This window comes from Plectropomus leopardus, chromosome 7 (assembly GCF_008729295.1).
Source record: "Plectropomus leopardus isolate mb chromosome 7, YSFRI_Pleo_2.0, whole genome shotgun sequence".
In the NCBI taxonomy this organism is placed as follows: Eukaryota; Metazoa; Chordata; class Actinopteri; order Perciformes; family Serranidae; genus Plectropomus; species Plectropomus leopardus.
This window is the reverse complement of record NC_056469.1, coordinates 1,532,803-1,552,685: the sequence shown is the minus strand read 5'-3', so window position 1 is coordinate 1,552,685 and position 19,883 is coordinate 1,532,803. Positions and strand designations below refer to the sequence as shown.

The 19,883-nt window shown below is 40.8% G+C and overlaps 1 protein-coding gene across 1 annotated transcript in view; it reads left to right on the top strand.

The window, feature by feature from the left end:
- tgfb2 (transforming growth factor, beta 2) overlaps positions 1–19,883 on the top strand; it is a 49,257-nt gene that overhangs the window by 22,670 nt on the left and 6,704 nt on the right. The window contains exons 2-4 of the mRNA XM_042490908.1: positions 10,422–10,585; positions 18,184–18,316; positions 18,400–18,510. Coding sequence (XP_042346842.1) covers positions 10,422–10,585; positions 18,184–18,316; positions 18,400–18,510 — 408 coding nt within the window. The remainder of the gene's footprint in view (positions 1–10,421; positions 10,586–18,183; positions 18,317–18,399; positions 18,511–19,883) is intronic.

The window sequence follows — 19,883 nt, the reverse complement described above, 5'->3', positions numbered from 1 at the left end:
TGAGAATGGGTTGAAGAAACACACTGAGACCAAAACAGCTCAGCTAGGTTATTAAACCCATTGTAAGACAACATTAACTGTGTGATACTAACAGTTAGCCTGGTCACTGTGTTTGTGGGTTGGCAGTTCAGCATGTTGGGATGGCACCAAAACATTAAAACGTATGGCTGTTCAACACACCATTCCATTCACATGATAGGTATCACACAAAGTAGAAAGTAAATTTTATACTCTAATATTAATACCAGTAGTAATAAGTAATAATATTGGTATCAGAATCACTTGATGGGTACTGGTAGCCTATTCTACTTTTCCCATCCCTAGTAACTATTAGCTTAAAGCATTACGATGGAGCCCCAGAGCCAAAGAGATAGCCGGGCACATACAGTAGGTAGTTGCAGTATCTGTGTTCTCAATATTTAAGCTAATGCAGCAAAGAGAAGACAATTATTCAAACTCTCAGTGCTTCTTTAACTTGTGTTATGTCCACATAGCACATGTTTTAGTGCTTTGCCATTGGTCTTTGAGGTAATGGGAGTGATGAGTAATGAAGTGACTGATTACAGGAATCAGGGGCCCTGTGTCGGCTGTGTGTGACAGCTCTCATGTGACATCAGCTTTTCTCTCTGAGGGAGGAACTGTATGAAAGAACAGCATCCACAGTGTGTATGCATGTGTGTGTGATATGACATCATTCTCCTTACTCCTGTCTTAGTCCCGTCAATGTGATGGAGCGATGCGCACGCACACACACATATACACACACTCACAGACAGACCACAGCGGCGCCAGTTGTGGATCATTTTCGTGTCAAGTTTGGATAAATCAGTGGTAATGTGGGCTGACTCTGCTGTATACCACTGCCTGCAGGCAGTCATGCAGTGATTTGCTTACGGCCCACACTGTCAACCAACCTCTGGAATTTCCCTGCAGATCTCTTTTTACTAGAATACTCAAATGTATTTTGACTGGCAGTCCACTTACTGCACTGTCTGTAAGGGTTTAACTGTCTTTACTGAGCATCATTTGTTCAGTTGTGACAAATACAGTCGTCCTATTGCTTCCTCCTAATTAAAAAAAAATGAATATCAAAATTTGAGAGATACACTTTTGAGCTTTCTTCAAAGAGCGATTAGAGATGTGATATTAGGCTTGGGCGGTATCACAATATTACGAGATGTAATATCCATGTTTGAAGTGGTTTCGTCTTAAGTGTGATATTGAGCCCATAGCTGAGATCCTGCATGGTTTGTTTATATTATTTAACAGAAATACATGTTTAACAGATTTAGTATGACAAAAAGACACTTGATTGCTGTTAGAACATGGTTTGAAGCCTGTATATATTCAGAGGGGAACCATTTTACTGTTTGGTTTTTTTTATTTTACCCTGTGTGTGTGTGCATGTGCGTGTGTGTGAGAGAGAGAGAGAAAAGGGAGGAGAAGGTGGACTATTGCACAATGTTTCTGTAAGTTATTAATAAATCAGAGCACTGCGTTGTCACTTAATGACCTGCCTGCCTGATCAAAACCAGCTATATTTTCAAACATGCTTACCCAAACTGCTTGTCCCGCGGGTCAACCTGTGGGTCGACCCGCACATCACTAGCATACAATAACTCCTCCTAAACCACAAACTGCTGTTTCTGCATTTCTGTTGCCTCCAGCTTTATACTTAACACACACCATGAGACTGATATCCATCTCAACAGCTCACCCTTGGAAAAAAAATGGTATTGCAAATACAGTGTTAATTCCAAAACAGGCATTCTCTGACAATTACAGTGTCTACACAGTGAATGGTTAGGTCTGTGGAAGTGTGACAGAAGGCAGGATTTGAACCTTTCTCACGAGCTTTATTCTGAGCTACGTCTGTTGCTTTTTGTGTGAACAACTATGAGTGACTTCTGAATGAGGAGACTGCCCAGAATTGCTTTGTTATCCTCATGCGTATGATTTATTATGTCAAGTTTACAACGACACAGTTCTTGGAGAGAGGCATAGAATGTTACGATTGCAGCTTCTCACCTTTGAGTGACCTGGTGTAAACACTTTAGCTGTTAGTCACAGTTGGAAGACGTTTTGTACAACGACATATTGTTTTCCTGAAGCACACTGAGGCTGTCGGACTCTGCTATCAGCTTGGCAAAAATCACATATTGGCCTTAACTCCAGCTCCAGTGGGATGGAGGTTCCTCCCTGATCACAGTCAATACACCTCGCCATTATATTCATACTGGTGTTACTTCCAGAAAGATTTTTATTTTATTTATGGTCTGTGTGTCAGTGCAGAGTTTGTCACTGATAATGCTATTGATTATTAACATTTTAAAACCACATTTCTTGTGGTGGTACATTTCTTGTGAAGTTGCTCATTGTGATTTTCCCATGTTTTCAAAAGAAATCAAACCAATTCACTCAAGGGTCAAAGGCTACAATGCTTGAGAAAGGTCTCTAAACGTAGCAAGAAACCTGATGTTGATCCAGTTAAAAGGATTTTTTTTTTTTTACAAAAAAGACAAAATGGGAAAACTGATAATGAAGCAAACATAAAGTGTGATGTAACAAAGATCTGAGCTGGTACGAAAGTACATAAATAGGAATGGTTCAACATGTAAGATATTCTCTTCTTTACTTGCTATCTAACAACATCTCTTGGCTAATTTTCAGATAATTTTTTGTCACATATTAATATTTTTATATATAATATTTTGCACTTTTTGGGACATTCCTTGTTTTTTTTTCTTATTTCTTTCTCATCATGTTTCTCATACGTTTTTTGAAAGAAATCAAATTTTCTCAGGTTACAGTGGTTAAAATGATTGTGCAGCACAAGAGAAGTGATTTTGATTGAGGTGTTAAAAAGTTAAAGTATTGGTGTCAGCCCTTTAGAAAGGCAGATATCAGCCCAACTCAAGTAGGACTAGCGGATGTGTGTGTGGTTATATGAGTGTGTGATCGTGTGTGAGTGTGGCCTCTGCTCAATGTGTCCAGTGTTGTGTTAAAGCACAGTGGACTCATTCATAAGGCTCTGCAGCAGTGTGTGTAAACAGTTCACCTTCAGCTGCTCCTCCGGGAGCTGGAAGTGTGACTTTCTCTGTTGACAAATGGGGAGGAAACAAGAAAGAGCATTGTTAGTGTTGGCTCATCTGCCTAAGCTGCTAACAGTGCATACTGTTCAGCACTGGCCACTGATCAGCAGTGTACGGAGCACAGGGATTAAACATGTTGATGTGTGCTTGTTTGATCAAAGAATTGCTTTGCAGTTCATTCCAGTCACCAGCTTCTTTAACAGAAGAGCTGTAAGTATAGTCTGTGATGAGTGTCTGTGCTGAGGGACCCTACATCTCCATGTGCTTAGGTTCCTGTTGAACTGTCTGTGGCGGTAACATTTAAGTAATTATTACATTTATGTTCTTTTGTGTCACAAAGAGCTCACACAGAAATTAGTGATAGTAAGCATCCATAGCCGCCTATTATTAGACTGCATATTAATTGCATGTTATCAGGGCGGCTGCTGGCCATGTCTGGGCCCTCAGCATGTTACTTTGCTGTTATGCTCACACAGAAGAAAAATCACAAAACTTTATAAACTCTGAATATGTTCCACTGCAGAAGAACTACAGAACAGGCATTTTCATCAGCTGCTGGAGGCTCTACAGAGACACGTCTGCATCACTTGCATCTGCTGTCATGTAACTGTCATTATATGACAGCCTCTGAGTCAGTTCTGCAGTGATACTGATAACAGAAAGAGCATTTAGACATTCCTGTCTCATTAGGTGGTTTTCCATTAATGCTCAAATTGCGCAAATTGTATTTGCAAACATAAAATACGCCTAATGGAAACACGTCAGTTTTGGAGAAAAAAAAAAACAACTCCAATTTATTGCAAAAAAGTTTTTACGTTCGCATAAGGTGGTATTTCAGATGATTCAATAAAGCCAAATTTCAGAAAAATGCAATGGAAACACTTTTTTGGCTTTAATAGGTTACATGATGCTATGGCTATGCACTTATCAGAACTCTGTGAAATCATGGACCATCATCTCCCAGAAATCCCTCATACGTGGCCGGTCCCACACATAAGGGGCTCGCCTTTCCATTATGGCCCCATAACACACCTACGTTGCCTTGGATTGGAAATAATGACAGCTAGTGTTGTGGCTGCAATAGAAATAAAGCTGCTAATGTTTTGGGCATCCATCACCATGCTTCTTGGAACATTATTGCCAGAGGAGAAGTCACAGAACATCAGTCAGTGGAAACAAAGTCATCTTGCAATGGTGCTTTATTGACATTTTGTAAATAATCACTTAAGTTTTGTACAAATATGTAATGGAAACCCGCCTACTGTGAGCAATTTAGCACAGTGACATTGTTTAGCTCAAAGCACTGCTGGCACACAGTATTCATTTTTATTTTCAGCATGAACATAGACTCTTACACCCCTTTCAGACCACAAATTGGTGTATGACCCAGATCTACTAAATGCGCAGGGACCTTTTCATATGATGCAGCAGACACTTCATTCTGCAGTCCAGTTCATAAACTTCACAGATTAATCAAAGACTTGCATTCGATAATTACCAGATAAAAGTTAAAGGTCCACTATTTAGGCTTTAGTGGCATCTAGCGGTGAGCTTGCAGAATTGAAAATTGTCAATGAAATATGTAGATCAGAATTTAGTCGTCTCCAAGCAAAGAAGCTGTTTTATTTCTGACAAGACAAAGAAAAGTCTATTGCAAGCAGCAAAATGTTCCTCTGGGAATAGACTCTCCAGAGACAGCCATGTTGAAACACAACAGCAGACAAGGTATTTCACAGGCGACTGTGATCGTCCTGTGAGTTGGCTGGACAAACAGTCAGAAGCTGAAGCAGACAGTAAATTCTTCTGTAGGCTGCATTTCCCTGCTGCAGTGTGTCTCTAGTCACTTACATAGTTCCTCCAAATCTACCAAGGATGTAACTTCATCTCATCAAGCAAATAATAAAAGGTTTCTACTGGCTTGTTCATGCAGTTGAAACAGGTGATGAATGATACAGCCTATGGCCTTCACAGTTACCAGATCTCAGCTCAGGATGATAAAAGTCTGCTGAATGTGCATTCTACCCAACCTTTACCCATTCAGACCATTTTCATAGTGCAGCAACAACCTTGTTTTTCTCAAAATATTACCTCATTATCATCACATTTGGACCTTGTCTTCGGTAGTAACAGTAATTGAGCAGATTACCCTCTGGATTACCCTCTAGGATTACAGTGCAAACAGGATCTGATAGTTATAACAGCATGGCGCACCATGCTGCATATTTTCCAAAAAAATAAAGAAATTTTTAAAAAGCTGAAAAAACAGACAGATAAAAATCAATCCAAGGCCACGTAGGCGTGGTATGTGAGCGTTAAAGGAAAGGCAAGCCCCTTAAACATTGAAGCGGCCACGTATGAGGGATTTCTCGGAGGTGATAGTCCACGATTTCACAGAGGAATTGTGGATTCAAACCTTCCAAATAATCCACTCAACTTTTTAAGAGTTATGTGATGCAGTAACACCTCTTGTAGCTCCTGCTGCATCATGAGGGAGCCAGTTCCTACTGACAAGCACATAGCCATAGCATCATGTGACCTACAAAAGTCAAAAAGTGTTTCCACTGCAGTTTTGCCAACGCAATTTTAACTCACATGAGCCGAAAAACTTTTTAGTGGTAAGTGTTTCTTCGAAACTGACGTTCTTCCATAAGGCGTATTTAATATTTGCTATTTTAATTTACGCAATTTTAGGGTTAATGGAAACCCGCCTTTTGTCAATAAAACCAACTCAACTCTGCTACTTATTTAACACACAATTTTCAGTTTTGAATGAAAATGTATTTCTGGTATTTCTCCAAATTTTGGTTAATTGCCTCAGTTGTTTAATTTCATGTACAGACCAGTAACAGTTTTTAACAGACAGCGTTTATCTAGACTCATTTTAAATTACTATCGATAACTATACATACTCACACACACACAGACACGGCCATATTCAATATGTCAGGGAAAAAGTGAAAAAGTGAAAAGGTCTCTCTTGTTTCTCAGTGTGTTGGTGTGTGTGTCAGCTGGTCCCACTCCATGTGTCTGGCTGCTTGCTGTGGTTGTATACTGTCTCTAAACAAACCACAGTGTCTTTTTAATCCTGGGCTTCTGCCTTACGTTACAGCCATCAGTTTCAGACCTCCGGGCCTCCTAATTCATCGTGCTGTGGGACACTGTCAAACACTCCTCCACCGCACACATGGTTTGCAGTATTACACCGTGCATGTGTGTGTGTTCCGCAGCATCTGTCAGACATGGCAACACATATGGCTGTCAGTGCTGCGCGTGTCATGCCGGTCCTGTGTGTCAAACACTTCCACACACATGGTTCTCAGTAGTATATGAGGAGGATTGTGCTGCTGCTACTGTGCACGGCTGTTGTCGGGCCGTAAGTAGGTTTTATTTGGAGTATCAGAGTTTAACACACCTGGCTTCTAAAAGTCTGATGCCTGTAGGAATATCCAGCATTCATACGGATCTTTACAGCACACTCTGTAGTTTTTATACTTCACTATCAGTTTATTGGTCACAGGGAGTGCTGAGTCTATGAAAACCATGGTATAATGTGGCTCAGGAGGACCATTATCAGTCTGACAAAAAAACTGACGTCACAGTGATTGTTTTTTATCTGCTTTTATGAACTTAATTATCTTATCTAAGATCTATCTTATCTACTACTTATTTATATATGAAATTGTATTTTTGTACCTGCACCCCCATATGTTCATGTACACAGCACCGTTAAATATTTGTGCTCGAATGTTCTCAGTGTTCTTAATTTTGGTTGTCATAAGAGGGGCGGGGGAGGGGTGACTTGGGTTTAGCATATTTTATTTTTATTCTGTAAATTTTTCAATCTCGAAAGCACTTTGTTTTTAAGATTAAAAAGTGCTAAATAGATTATTATTATTATTATGTCACAGCTTGGGAATTTAGCACTTTTAACTGAAAGCCTGAAAGAAAGTGGAGGTGCATTATGAGAAAGGTGAATTATGAAGATGAACAATTCAGACTTTTGGAGTTTCATCCACACGGAGACAAAAAGTCAGGATCTGTCTGCCTCGGCTTCTTCAAGTTTAACCTTTTTAAGATTGCCATAGAAATATTATATAGTATCAAGTATCAATATATTTTTTTAAATTTTTTTTGTTGTCATCGCCATTATTAACTTCAGTCCTCACTATACATAACAAATATTCATTAATTTTCTGAATAATGAATCCCGCGTTCTGTGTCTGCCCCGGGGCCTCCTATCAGTAGGACGTGCCTAGGACACCTCCAGCGGGAGGCTCCCAGGAGGCATCCTGATCAGATGCCCAAACCACCTCTGGCCTCTGGCCCCTTTCGACGTGAAGGAGCAGCGGCTCTACTCCTCCTGGATGTCCGAGCTCCTCACCCTATCTCTAAGGCTGAGCCCAGCCACCCTGCAGAGGAAACTCATTTTGGCCGCTTGTATCCGTGATCTCATTCTTTCGGTCACTACCAGGAGCTTATGACCATAGGTGAGGGATCAAACATAGATGGACTGGTAAATCGAGAGCTTCACCTTCCGGCTCAACTCCTTCTTCACCACAACGGTCTGGTGGAGCACCCGCATTACTGCAGATGCTGCACCAAACCACCTGTTCATCTCACGCTCCGTTCTACCCTCACTCATGAACAAGACCCCGAGATACTTGAACTCCTATGCCTGGGGCAGCAACTCTCCCCCCACCCAGAGGGGACAATCCACTTTTTTTCCCAGCAGAGAACAAAGGCCTCAGATTTGGAGGTGCTGACTCTCATCCTGACCTCTTCACACTTGTTCGCAAACCGCCCCAGTGCATGCTGGAGGTCACGGTGTGATGAAGCCAACAGAACCACATCATCTGCAAAAAGAAGAGATGCAGTCCTGAGGTCCCCAAACCGGACCCCTTCCTCCCCTGGCTGCACCTTGAAATCCTGTCCATGAAAATCACTAACAGGATCGGAGACAAGTGGCAACCCTGGCGGAGGCCAACACCAACCGGGAATGTGTTTTACTTCACGCCGAGGATGCAGACACAGCTCTCACTTTGGTAACTCCGGCAGTACCCCCCACAGGAGTGTCCCGAGGGACACAGTCATAGGCCCTCTCCAAATCCTCAAAACACATGTAGACCAGATAGGCAAACTCTCATGCCACCTCTAGCAGCCCTGCAAGAGTAAAGAGCTTTTTTTCCATCCCATATATGCAAATTGGATTTTTTTTTTTTGGATGGGCTGTGTGGGACGTGCCTAGGACACGTCCCACAAAAATTGATTCTGTCAAAAATTGATTCTGATCAATTTTTGTTTTTTGTGCAAAGTTGTTCTCTCGTGCTCCACCTTTTTTTTTTTTTTATGAATGCCATTATTAACTTCAGTCCTCACCATACATTACAAATAGTCATTAATTTTCACAATTTCTAACTCTTTAAAACATGAAGATTATTATTAGAACATTTTTAGAATCCTTATTACAACATTTGAAATTGTGAGTAAGCATCTGTAGCTGCACACACACATACATACGCGCACACACACACACACACACACACACACACACACACACACACATTAATTCCTAAACACACACATGCACACCACTCTATGACATCCCTACAACACACACAAATCATTTAGGCTTCAGATATTTATTGAATTCACCTGCAGTGCGTGATAATATATGATAATGCAAAAATGATGATATTGCCAGTGTCAGTTGTCAGTGGTAGATTTACAGTACATGAAAAAATATCCTCACCTAGTGGAAAACAACAAAACATGAAATTTTGAAGGGATTTCAACACCAGGGAATTAAAATAAATAAATAAATAAATAGAAATCAAATTGCAATGGCAACATATTCAAAAAATGCATTTTGAATGGGAGTAAATGGCACATAAAAAATGCCAAAGGGACACAGATTGCTCTATTTAGTCTAAAGGGCTTATTAAAGACTTGAAGAAAAAAAAATCATGAAAAATTAAAATTCACCCAAAAATACCTCACCAAATTATGCCATTTGCATCAACACAGCCAAAGTTATGCAAAAATAAAACACAAAACACAAAAACATGTCCAGGGTCTCTGGAGGGTTAAAGAGCCTATGCGACAATGATACTTGGGTAATTAATTCTTAATTAATCAATACAGAGAGCAAAGGGTGTATGTTTTTTAGGTTTTACACCACTTGTTTATATAGAAAAAAAATGTATAACTTCATATTTTACCTAAGACATGAAAACATGACATTAATAAATTATGATTTAGATTTATTCTGGAGCTGTGCACTTATTATATGACCATTTGTAACCATCACAACCATCAAATACTGTTCTCACTGCTACTCTCTGTCATAAAAATCCTCCTAATTATTACTATTAACTATTATTTAAAAATAAACAAACATAAAAAAAACTTGCAAACTAGTTCTAATTCCAAGCAGTGGTACGACACTTTTATATGTCAACCTTGTGTATATGTTTCCCAAATTTAAAGTGAATTGTCATGTTTTGAAATCCTTTACTGACTGAAATGACAGCTCGGGTACCTTTATAGTCTCATGACCCCCCAAACTCTTATTTTGATCTCATGGGATAGCTGGGAGTTATAGGCTTTATTTTGTTCAATTTGTTCATTTGTATAATGATTTGCTGTGGTTACAAAATGGACCCAAGAGCAAGATAAGCAGACAATGTTGTAAAGAGGGAATTTTTGTCGAGTTTGCAGATGGATGAAGTTGGTTGTTTGCAGTGGTTTAAGGGGTGAGGCACAGGTGGCGGGAGGCTGGGCAGCTTGTGGCAGAGGCGGTATAGTTTGCAGGAAGGAGGCACCAGGAGAAAAAACAAATCGTCGTGAATCCAAAAAAGCAACAATGAAAGATTCTTGCAGCTTGTTTACAGAAAACTTCACGGAAGAAGAGCCGAAAGTATGGCTGAGAAATGCGGAAACAATCTGGCAGCATGGAAGAGTGAGTCCAGGCCTTTTGTGCTGCAATTGAGTGGAATGAGCAACAGGAGTGCATGCAGAGCTCCAGCACCAGGAAGCCACGCCCAGCCTCTGAAAGCACACACAGCAGCAGAAGACACAGCCCAAAAAATGCAGAAAAAAAGGACAATACCAATAGACAACCACAATATAAAAAAAAAAAAACTAAATCCATACCACCACAATAACACTGCAGCTTCGAATCTCAAAAGTGTTAATTACCTCTGTTCCTTATGTGCACCATATATGATCATGCCTGTGCTGTTTCATTTTTTCAGTTTGGTGTCTCATCGCTCTGTCCCCTCTGTCTGCCATACATGTCCTAAATCAGCCACTCTGTCTTCTTTCTTGTAGATGTCATCTCTCCTACACACTTCAACCCTTACTTCAGACGGCTGACATTTGATGTGTCCTCCATGGAGAAGAACGCCTCCAACCTGGTGAAGGCTGAACTCCGGATCTTCCGTCTTCAAAACCACGGGGCCCGAGTGTCTGAGCAGCGCATCGAACTTTACCAGGTACACACACTTTCCTCAGTCATAACAGTGAGATTAATTCAGTCTTGAAAGGATTGTTGTTTTACTCGTCCTACATAGTAATTCAATTTAAAAAAGAGTTCTGCACATAATTTTTTAGAGGCACGTTATATTGTTGTGATTTTTTCCCGATTTTTTTTTTAGTGCATGTTAGACAGGGGTGTTATACATAAGGCCTGCAGGCCATATCTCTTTTTTTAACCTTTTTTGTGGCCTCTGTTTTCACTGTGCAAGAAACACCGTGGTGCCCACTTCCTGTTCACAAAGTTTGGATATGTGGTGGCAGCGGCAGGGTTGGCAGGCAATACAAAAATGTGGAAATACAGCCTGACGTTGGAGCAACAGCCTCAAGAGCAAATTAGGCACTGGAGGAGAGTTTAGCACACATATTAACCACATTGTTTTGGTACGAAGCTGGTTGAAAATAGCTGCATTCAGACACCTTTTACCTTTTGACTCTTTGAAACCTGAACAAATGGGTTTGATTTCTTTTGAAAACATGAGAAAAAAAACAACTTGGCAAGAAATGTCTCACAATTTGCCAGAAAATAGTAAAAGGCAACAAGAGAACATGTAAAATTAACTAAACAGTAGTTCTGAAAAAGAGGGGAGGATTGTTAGAAAAGTATTATTATTCATTTTTCATTGTTGTTTTTTGTTTGTTTGTTTTCATTTTCAGCACTCTTTTAAATTTATTTTACTTGGGATTAGAAAAGGGCACGATTGGAATCGAACCTGTGGCTGATGCAGTAAGCCTCTGTACATGGGGTACCCCCTCTAGCAACTGAGCTACTGGGCGCCCCAATTTTTAGGTCATAGGTTTTCTTGCTTGTTTTTGTAAGTTTTTACTAATTTCTTGCTTATTTTAGGGCTATTTCTTATTATGTTGCCCATCTCCTCCTTTCTATGTTTCTTAAAGAAATCAGGCCAATTTGCTCAGGCTTCAAAGGGTTTGAACAAAACTCTCGACGTGTAACTGGTTTGTAAGGCAGGAGATAACTTCAGCTGCTTCATCAGCACCTTCCACTTTATTTTGCTGTGCTGATGTCAGCATTACTGCACAGGAATGGAAATGTATGTAAAAATACACATACAGTATAATGACAGTGAGTATTAGACTGACTGAATGTGGAAAATCTGAGACATATTCTTGAGAATGCAGTTATTCTTCTTAAGGTATCTCAGGCTGTTCATCATCTGTTCTGTAAATGGATGAATGTTTCCAGCATGTTCTTGTACACTGAAAGAATAGTTTTATGGTTTTATGGTTTGGCCCACTTGAGATCAGCTAAGGTTGTATGTTGTATTTAACATCTAAAATGTGAGATAATGGTTTCCAAGTAGTCCTTACCATATTTTTGTGGTCTTTTTCACGTTGTTGATGGTGATATTTAAAAATAGGATACTTTGCTACACTCCCCTTTGTTTCAGGATATGTCCTGACAGATTTAGTATTTGTTTGACGATTAATGTAATTGCAGCAACTTTAAAGCCCCTGGAAACCTGGCTTGAATTTCTAAAAATGTACATATTAAATCAAAGTTGTGTGTCTCATTAAGTATCTAAAAAACTCTGAGTGCAAATAAATGTTCCCGATTATTAGAAAAGCGAGTTGAAAACAGCTTATTTTGAGGATGGCAGCATTTTTCCAGACTGTGTGGGCGTGGCTGATCAGGTTTTGATTGACACCTCTTTGGATCCCACCTTTGTCAACTGTCTTTCGTCTCCACAACGACAGCAATGGAGCAAAGGAGAGTCGTCGCAGTACAGCTCTGTCTGTTCCAGCCCTCTGACTCTGGCTGTGTTCCTGATTCTAATCTGATCTGTTGGTGATTTGGGTTCCTAGAGGCTTTAAATTTGCATTAATATTATTTTGCCAGAAATGTAAAAAAAAAAAAAAAAAGTTTTTGGATGCCCTGAACCCAAACGGGTTCACATAGGGGCTCCTCATTATCTACTTATGATGGCCTAAGGTATGGGCCAACAGGAAATAACAGTGTAAAAAACTGTCATCCTGAGCACTGAACATTGCTCCCAGCCTATAGGCACAGGAATAGCACCCAGCGCCCGACCTGCATGTGTCCCGGTCCTGATGCTCTGGGGAGCAGTGGAACAAACCATTGTCATTTTTATATTGAAGTCAGGCAACAATTTACCTTTTTTTTCTAACTTTGTGGGCAACCATTATCTGAATTTACGTGAGTCTGACAACATGTTTTAATTCCAAGTCGTCACATATTGCAGCTTTGCAGTGGACTTCGACATCTACATATCACGCTTGAGATATCCCTTTGCTGTTTACGCTCCAGGATGCCACTACCATGATGTCAACACAAGCACATGGTGGGATAATGCTGCACATAGTTCAGTCAGGACCACTTAGTCAAGAAAAACACTCCTTAGCAGCTTTTACATTTAGCTTATTGCAGTTATTAGTATTTGGCAGTATGGCTCGGTTTTGAGGACCCCCTGCCTTTCCACATGCTTACGTGGAAAGCATAAAACAGGAAAAGCATACATTCCTGAGGCAGGGAGAGCAGCAGCAGCAGCAGCAAAAAGAAAAGAACAAAACCCCCACAGAGCAGGCATCAATGACACAACGTCATAGATCGAGTCAGAATGGCACAAATGAGGAGGTGGGGAGGAGGAGGGTGCAAAAGCGGTATGCAGAGGGAAAAAGAAGAGCAGGCAGGCTAGAGCAGCTTAAATTAGGCAGTGCGAGTAAGTTAAGCAAATCAGATGCTTAGAGGCGAATCAGCTGGCCATCAGCTGATGAGACTTGCATGATATCAGCTGATATCAACAGTAGCAGCGCTTGACACCGTGGCCTGCCTGAACTAACGCTATGCTCAATTTATGTTTAGGCATCAAAAGCACATGGCAAGTCATGGCAGGAAGTAACAAACGCACGTTGCCACAGATGCTTATAGGATTTGAAGAAGGAGGCACATGGTAAGGTGAAGAAAAAACATCACATTCAACGAAACACCGGCTCCAAAGTCCGGGTTTGTTGGACCCATCCACTGCCCCTCCCCCTCCCCCTCTGGCCCACCCTGTGGGCGCCCTTGAGGTCCTTATATTATGTTGTTACTGACAGCATGTAAAGGTTATTTTTTCCTGTATATGACAAATAATATTTAATTCCCTGGCTTGCAGAGAGAACTGAAGATAAGAAAAGAGAGGTAAAGAAAGAAAAAAAGGGAATTTTAGGGGTGTAGAAAAGATGGAGGGAAAGAATACAGTTTTAAGGGTGTATTGATGTCGGAAAATGTGTGCTTGTTGTCAGATTAGGGTAAATGAGGGAGAGTTGATACTGACTGAAAGAATGTGTGTGTGTAATTCATAATTGATCATTGTATTGTAGATTGGGACCAGTTGAACCTGATAAAGCTCTGTTGCGCATCATGCAGATGTGACAGCTTCCCTCTGACTGCGTTCTCTTATGACGCCGTCTGTCCATGTATCATGCTGCCCCAGTAGGTGCTGTCTTGCCCTCAGCCGGCTTATTTTATTTAATTACACCGCGACCTCTTCCGTCCGGTCCGTTCTCAAATAACACTTTCTAGCGGTGTACCCCAATGCCATCAGACTTCAACATAAACATAATCCCTCTGAGCCCACCTTGTCACTGAATGGTGGGTTTTGCTGTTGGTATCATATGCTGAAAGCCCAGTCAAAGTGGCAGTATTTAAAGACAATAGAATGAGAATGGTGCTCAGTCTGCAGACAGCAGGGCACTGTGAAAGAAGTAGGTTACTCCACAAAGTTTATCAGTGGGCCATTGGCTCACCTTTGAGTCAGTTAATTTGTCGACGTTTATTTAACTTAAAGTCTTTGAGATGATTGCTTTAAGTACGTGAAGGACCTACCTGGCCAGTAACGGTGATTCTGGTTGTGATTATATATATTCACAAGTGAATTTCAGATTGTAATATCTTGACATTATCCAGGAGACTCCTCTGTTTCCATGTTTCTAGGGCCAGGGTATAAAACAAAGTAGTTAAAACACCTGTGAAGGGAAAAGTGAAAACCCGATTGGACACTTTTTTTAAAAAATAACATTTCAAACTAGGGCTGGTACTGTTCACAAGGTTGAGGGATATTTGTTTCTAGCAGTGAAGATTTGACTTCAGTGATCTGGCCCTGCAGTCACCTCTGGTTGGCTGTCTGTCAGCCTGTCGGCACCAGCCGCTTCACAGGCTCTGTTTACATCCAGACAAGGAGATGACAGCTGGGCTAAACACAGCTCCAAACAGGGAGACTGTCTCACGCAAACACGGCCTGTAAATGTGTGAGGGAGGAAGGGACGGGCCAGTACACACAGGGAGACCCAATAACATGCACCCTGTACACATTCATCACACACACACACACACACACACACACACACACACACACACACACGCACACACACACTTATTCACGTCTATACATAGCAAAACTTAACACCTCATCTATAAGCGTCAGGGGTGCAGTGCTGGTTGTTTAAGTATCAGAGTGCACCTCTGTGCACATCAGCACAAATTTTTCGAAATACAAAATTAATGTGTGTGTTTCTGTGATCTGGTGCCATGGATGTTCAATTTCAACTCAACAAATGATTCAATATCTCAGCAACTTCCATATCAAGGCTTCATACATGAAAGAACATGTATGCTTTATTTAGCAAATGTTGATGACATGTATAACAGTGTGTGAGGGCAGATTTGCTGTCTGACTAGTAGGTCATGTTAGAAATACCTATGAATCACTGCAGATCAACAAATGCATTGAAAAAAAATGTGTCTGTATGCTTGCTTCAATAAAAGCACACACATTTAATCATACTATTATTTTTCTTCCCTGTTCTTCTGGATGTCTCCCAGGACTTCAAAATACTTTCAGGTGGAAAACACTTTAAACATTAAATGGTCAGCAGTATTAGGAGAGTGTTGATTTTACTTGACTTTGCTTTTGGCTTTGCTCAACTTTTTAAAACCTCTTTTTGGAATATACACCTTTTTACTTGATAATGGAAGTCAATGGCCAGCATCTCACTATGACCATTAACCCTCTAAGACCCAAAGAGATACATTTTTGTCGTTTTTCAGGGGGACTTTAGGGGGGATTGCAAGTTTTAGTCATCAATCTGTCATACACACTGTTTTCATTGCACAGTTTAGACTATAGAAGATAGAAGGTAGATTTATTGGTCATTTTTTTAAACAAAGTTTATATTAGATTAGGTTAGATTCCATCAGGTTGCTTGGTAATCTTGCTGCTGATGGCATCATTCAATGCCTGCTGTGCATTTTTTGAACTTGCATCAGAGTCCCTTGTCCAAGTGGCCCCCACAAGGTCAGCCCATCCAATGCAACAGCTTGATCGGGGATGTCAGGTGTTAACCATGTCTCTGAAAATGTGCGCAGAACAGTCTCTGATCTCCTGTTGCTGTGTGAGCCAAAAACACATCTCATCCATTTCACTCTCCTGTGATCAGACACCAGACAGAAGAAGGCTTTGTAGAGGAACAGCTCCCACTCCGAGTCAGGCCAGCCTCACCGTGATACCGACACTTCTCCCTCTTTTCGTCCGGCACTTTCAGTTTCGTTTCTTCCCTCCGGCCCGACCAGCTTGTTGGCATACTCTGTCGGTGGGGACCTTTTCGGGGTCTGCTGCATTCAGTCCAAGCCCCACACAACTTTTACTGATGCTGATAAGTGCCACTCTATCGAAGAAAAGTCGTGCTTCAGCAGAAGGAGCCATGGTGTTGAAAAACCGTTGCTGAATGAGCCTTAATTATATCTCATCCACTTTTTTCTCTCGCAAGCGGAGATTAGACAGATGAAGACTTGGAAGAGAAACAGCTCTCAGCCCAAGTTGGGTCAGCCTCTCCCTGATACCTGCTCTCGTCCCTCTCTTTGTCTGGTGGCTTCGGTTTCATTTCTCCCCTCTGGTCTGATTTGCCATTTGGCACACGCCACTGGTGGAGATCCTCTTGCGGTCTGCAGCATTCAGTCCAAACCCCACACAACTTCTTCGGATGTTGATAAGTGCCTCTCTATCGTAGAGAAGTTGTGCATCAGCAGAAGGGGCCATGGTATTGAAAAAATAGACAAATATAGAAAAAAAGTAGCAAGGATTTGTGGGGCTACCAGCTCCTGCATCTACATGTGCTGCCATCATCATAGCAGAAAGGGGCTTTTCCAACATTATGATTGAAGTATGATGGCCATTCTCATGCTCAATTGTGTCTCATAAGTTGTTGCAGCATTTTTAGTGTTGATACCATATGGATTTGGTGCTAAATTTAAAAAAAAAATTAACTACTGGAGAATTTATGGCCAAAACCCCTTCAAAATACCACATTCATTCTAATGTTGTTAGACATTTAAGAACAGGAAATCTAAGACATGAAATAGTGCAGAAACACAAAAGTCTTAGAAGGACCTTTCAGGTTACAAAGAGACAGTCCACCAAAGGCTCAAAGTGAAAAATCATCCAGAGAGTTTTACAGTAAAATCTCTTTGTTAGCCCTCATCCCACCACATCATAAAACTCTTTTATGAGCAGCTTCTTTTCTCCATCTACTGTTTGAGTGTGAGCTTCAGAGTCTCGACTGTCAGGTTTCCCACAGTTGTCCTCACAGCACATCTCAGTGCGAGCAGCAGGAGTAGTGTTTTACACATTAGGCAGAGATGAGCCAACATAAACACATGGTTCTGAAGGACAGCAGAATAACACAAGTCTGTCGAGCATCTGGTTACAGTCCCAGTGCTCCACCCAGACCTGGCCAATCAATCAGAGAGAAAAGAGCAGACTGCTAGAGCTCAACCTACTGCTCAAACAACTGTCCTCCAGAGCTACTGCAGCTGCCTTCCGCTGTCTTCTTTGTTGATGTATTGTTTGTTATTTTATCATAACTGCATGTATTTGACCTAAGCTATGCTTAACCTTTTTAAATACAGGTAAACCTAACTGACAAGATTTTGGACACTATGCTGGAATTTTCTGAATGTGGCTGCATCAATAGATGCGTCAGATATTTGTGTGACGTTTATGATACCTTTATCCTGAAGGCAGTGTATGCTGAAATGTTGGTAATAATTCAATTAATATGTTTGCATTGGAGTTAGGATTGTGCTCCTTCTCCAATTTTAACTTTAGCGTTAGCTAACAGATGCAATTTACAGACAAGATACTTCACCTAATGGCAAACAGCAACAAACACATTTTGATGATTTACAACAGTTTAAAAACATACAAAAGCTGCGATACTTACATTTTAATAGAAAGAAAATGCCAATACTTAACGTTACTTACATTTATAATAAAATTTGCACCATTCATTCACAGCATATAGTGCACTATTTCTGCAATAGGGAACAGTTTGGAGCACAATCTGGGTCACAGTCTTCTTATCCAGTTTGACAACCTGAAGCATCTTTGAACAATTATTTAGTGCAACCTATGTAGCATCATTTCCAACTGTCAAAATGAATCAAACTGGAGACTTTCTGGTTAATAGCACTAAAATATATTTTCAATTCCCCGATCAAGTTTTCAATTAAACAGCTTTCATTCCTCTGTTCTGTACACAGATTTTAGGACACAAAGACCTGACGTCTCCAACACAGCGATATATTGACAGCAAGGTGGTGCGAACACAAACAGAGGGAGAATGGCTGTCCTTCGACGTGACAGAGGCAGTAAGTGAGTGGCTGAACCACAGAGGTGAGTACGTTTCCTTCCATTCCTGTTCCTCATCATTTAATACATGTGTTACATCGTTGCATCACCTTGTTGTTTCTCCACAGACAGAAACAGTGGATTCAAGATCAGCCTGCACTGCCCGTGCTGCACGTTTGTACCATCCAATAACTACATTATTCCTAACAAGAGTGAGGAGCTGGAGGCACGGTTTGCAGGTTATTTGATTCAGAAATTTGTTGAGGCATGTTCAAGGAAATGTATGCTGTTATTCCATATTAGATTTATGTCAGCAAATCCTATGAAAAGACCAAGACCTACAATGTGTGACGACATCTCTTAATACTGTCTAAGACCCCTACCCTGTTGTGAATAAACACCAGGAAGGTGTAGCCATTTCAGGTACCTGCAGCAAGGCAGGTTTCCATTGCAGATTTGCACAAAAAAATATTTTCAAAATGTCAATAAAACACAATATAGAGATGACTGCATTTCCACTGAGTGATGTTCTGCAATTTCTCCTCTGGCGATAACTTTCCAACATTGGTAGCTTTATTTCTATGCAGAATATTATTATTATTATTTCTTGCAGCCACCGCACTAGCCGTCATTATTTCCAATCCAAGGCCACGTAGGCGTGTTATGGAGCCATAATGAAGCACCTTATATGTGAGAACAGCCACATATGAGGGATTTCTGGGAGGGGATAGCCCACGACTTCACAAAGGAATTGTGGATTCAAAACTTCCGGATGATCCGCTCAACTTTTGAAAAGTTACGTGATGCAATAACACCTCTTGTAGCTGCATCATGAGGGAGCCAATTCCTACTGACAAACACATAGCCATAGCATTATGGGACTTTTACCAAATATGGCTCTCTGAATCACCTGAAATACCACCTCATGTGAGCATTAAAAAAAATGTGATAAATGGAAGTTTTTTCAAAATTGACGTTTCCATTCTCATGATGAGAGTTAATGGAAATCTGCCTACAGACTGTAGACAGATTAAATGTACCCACTGTCACAACATACAATGTTTTTTGGTGTTCCTGGTCTGATGTAGCACAATGCATTCTGGTAGTTGGAGATTTTCTACCTCTTGAGTAAAAGTGAATGCTGCAGCCCTTTTCCTCTGTTTTCTCTGGTCATGCAGCACCAGTTCTCAGCACCAATTGTGTAAGCATTGAAATCGCTTTACTGCATAGACAGCCCGGCAATGAAATACTTCTTTAAGGATTTAAATATTTTATGTAAGTGTTTCTTCCACACAAGTTTATTTGGGGTACTCCTCTGCATTGTAGCTACGTGAATTTCAAACAGATTTTTAAAATATCGGAGATGGGCACTCACCGGTAGAGCAGGCGCCACATGAACAAAGACGGTTTCCTTTCCGCAGCAGCCAAAGGTTTGACTCAAGCCTTGGCCCTTTGTTGTATGTCATCCCTTTCTATCCCCCATCATGAATCTGTTCTGTTGATTAAAAGCCAAAAGCCCAAATTATAATGTAAAAAATGAATGAATAAAATCTTGGGAGGTATCTCAACAATCTGATGTCATTCTCAACATGTTTTGAACATGTCCTCAAAA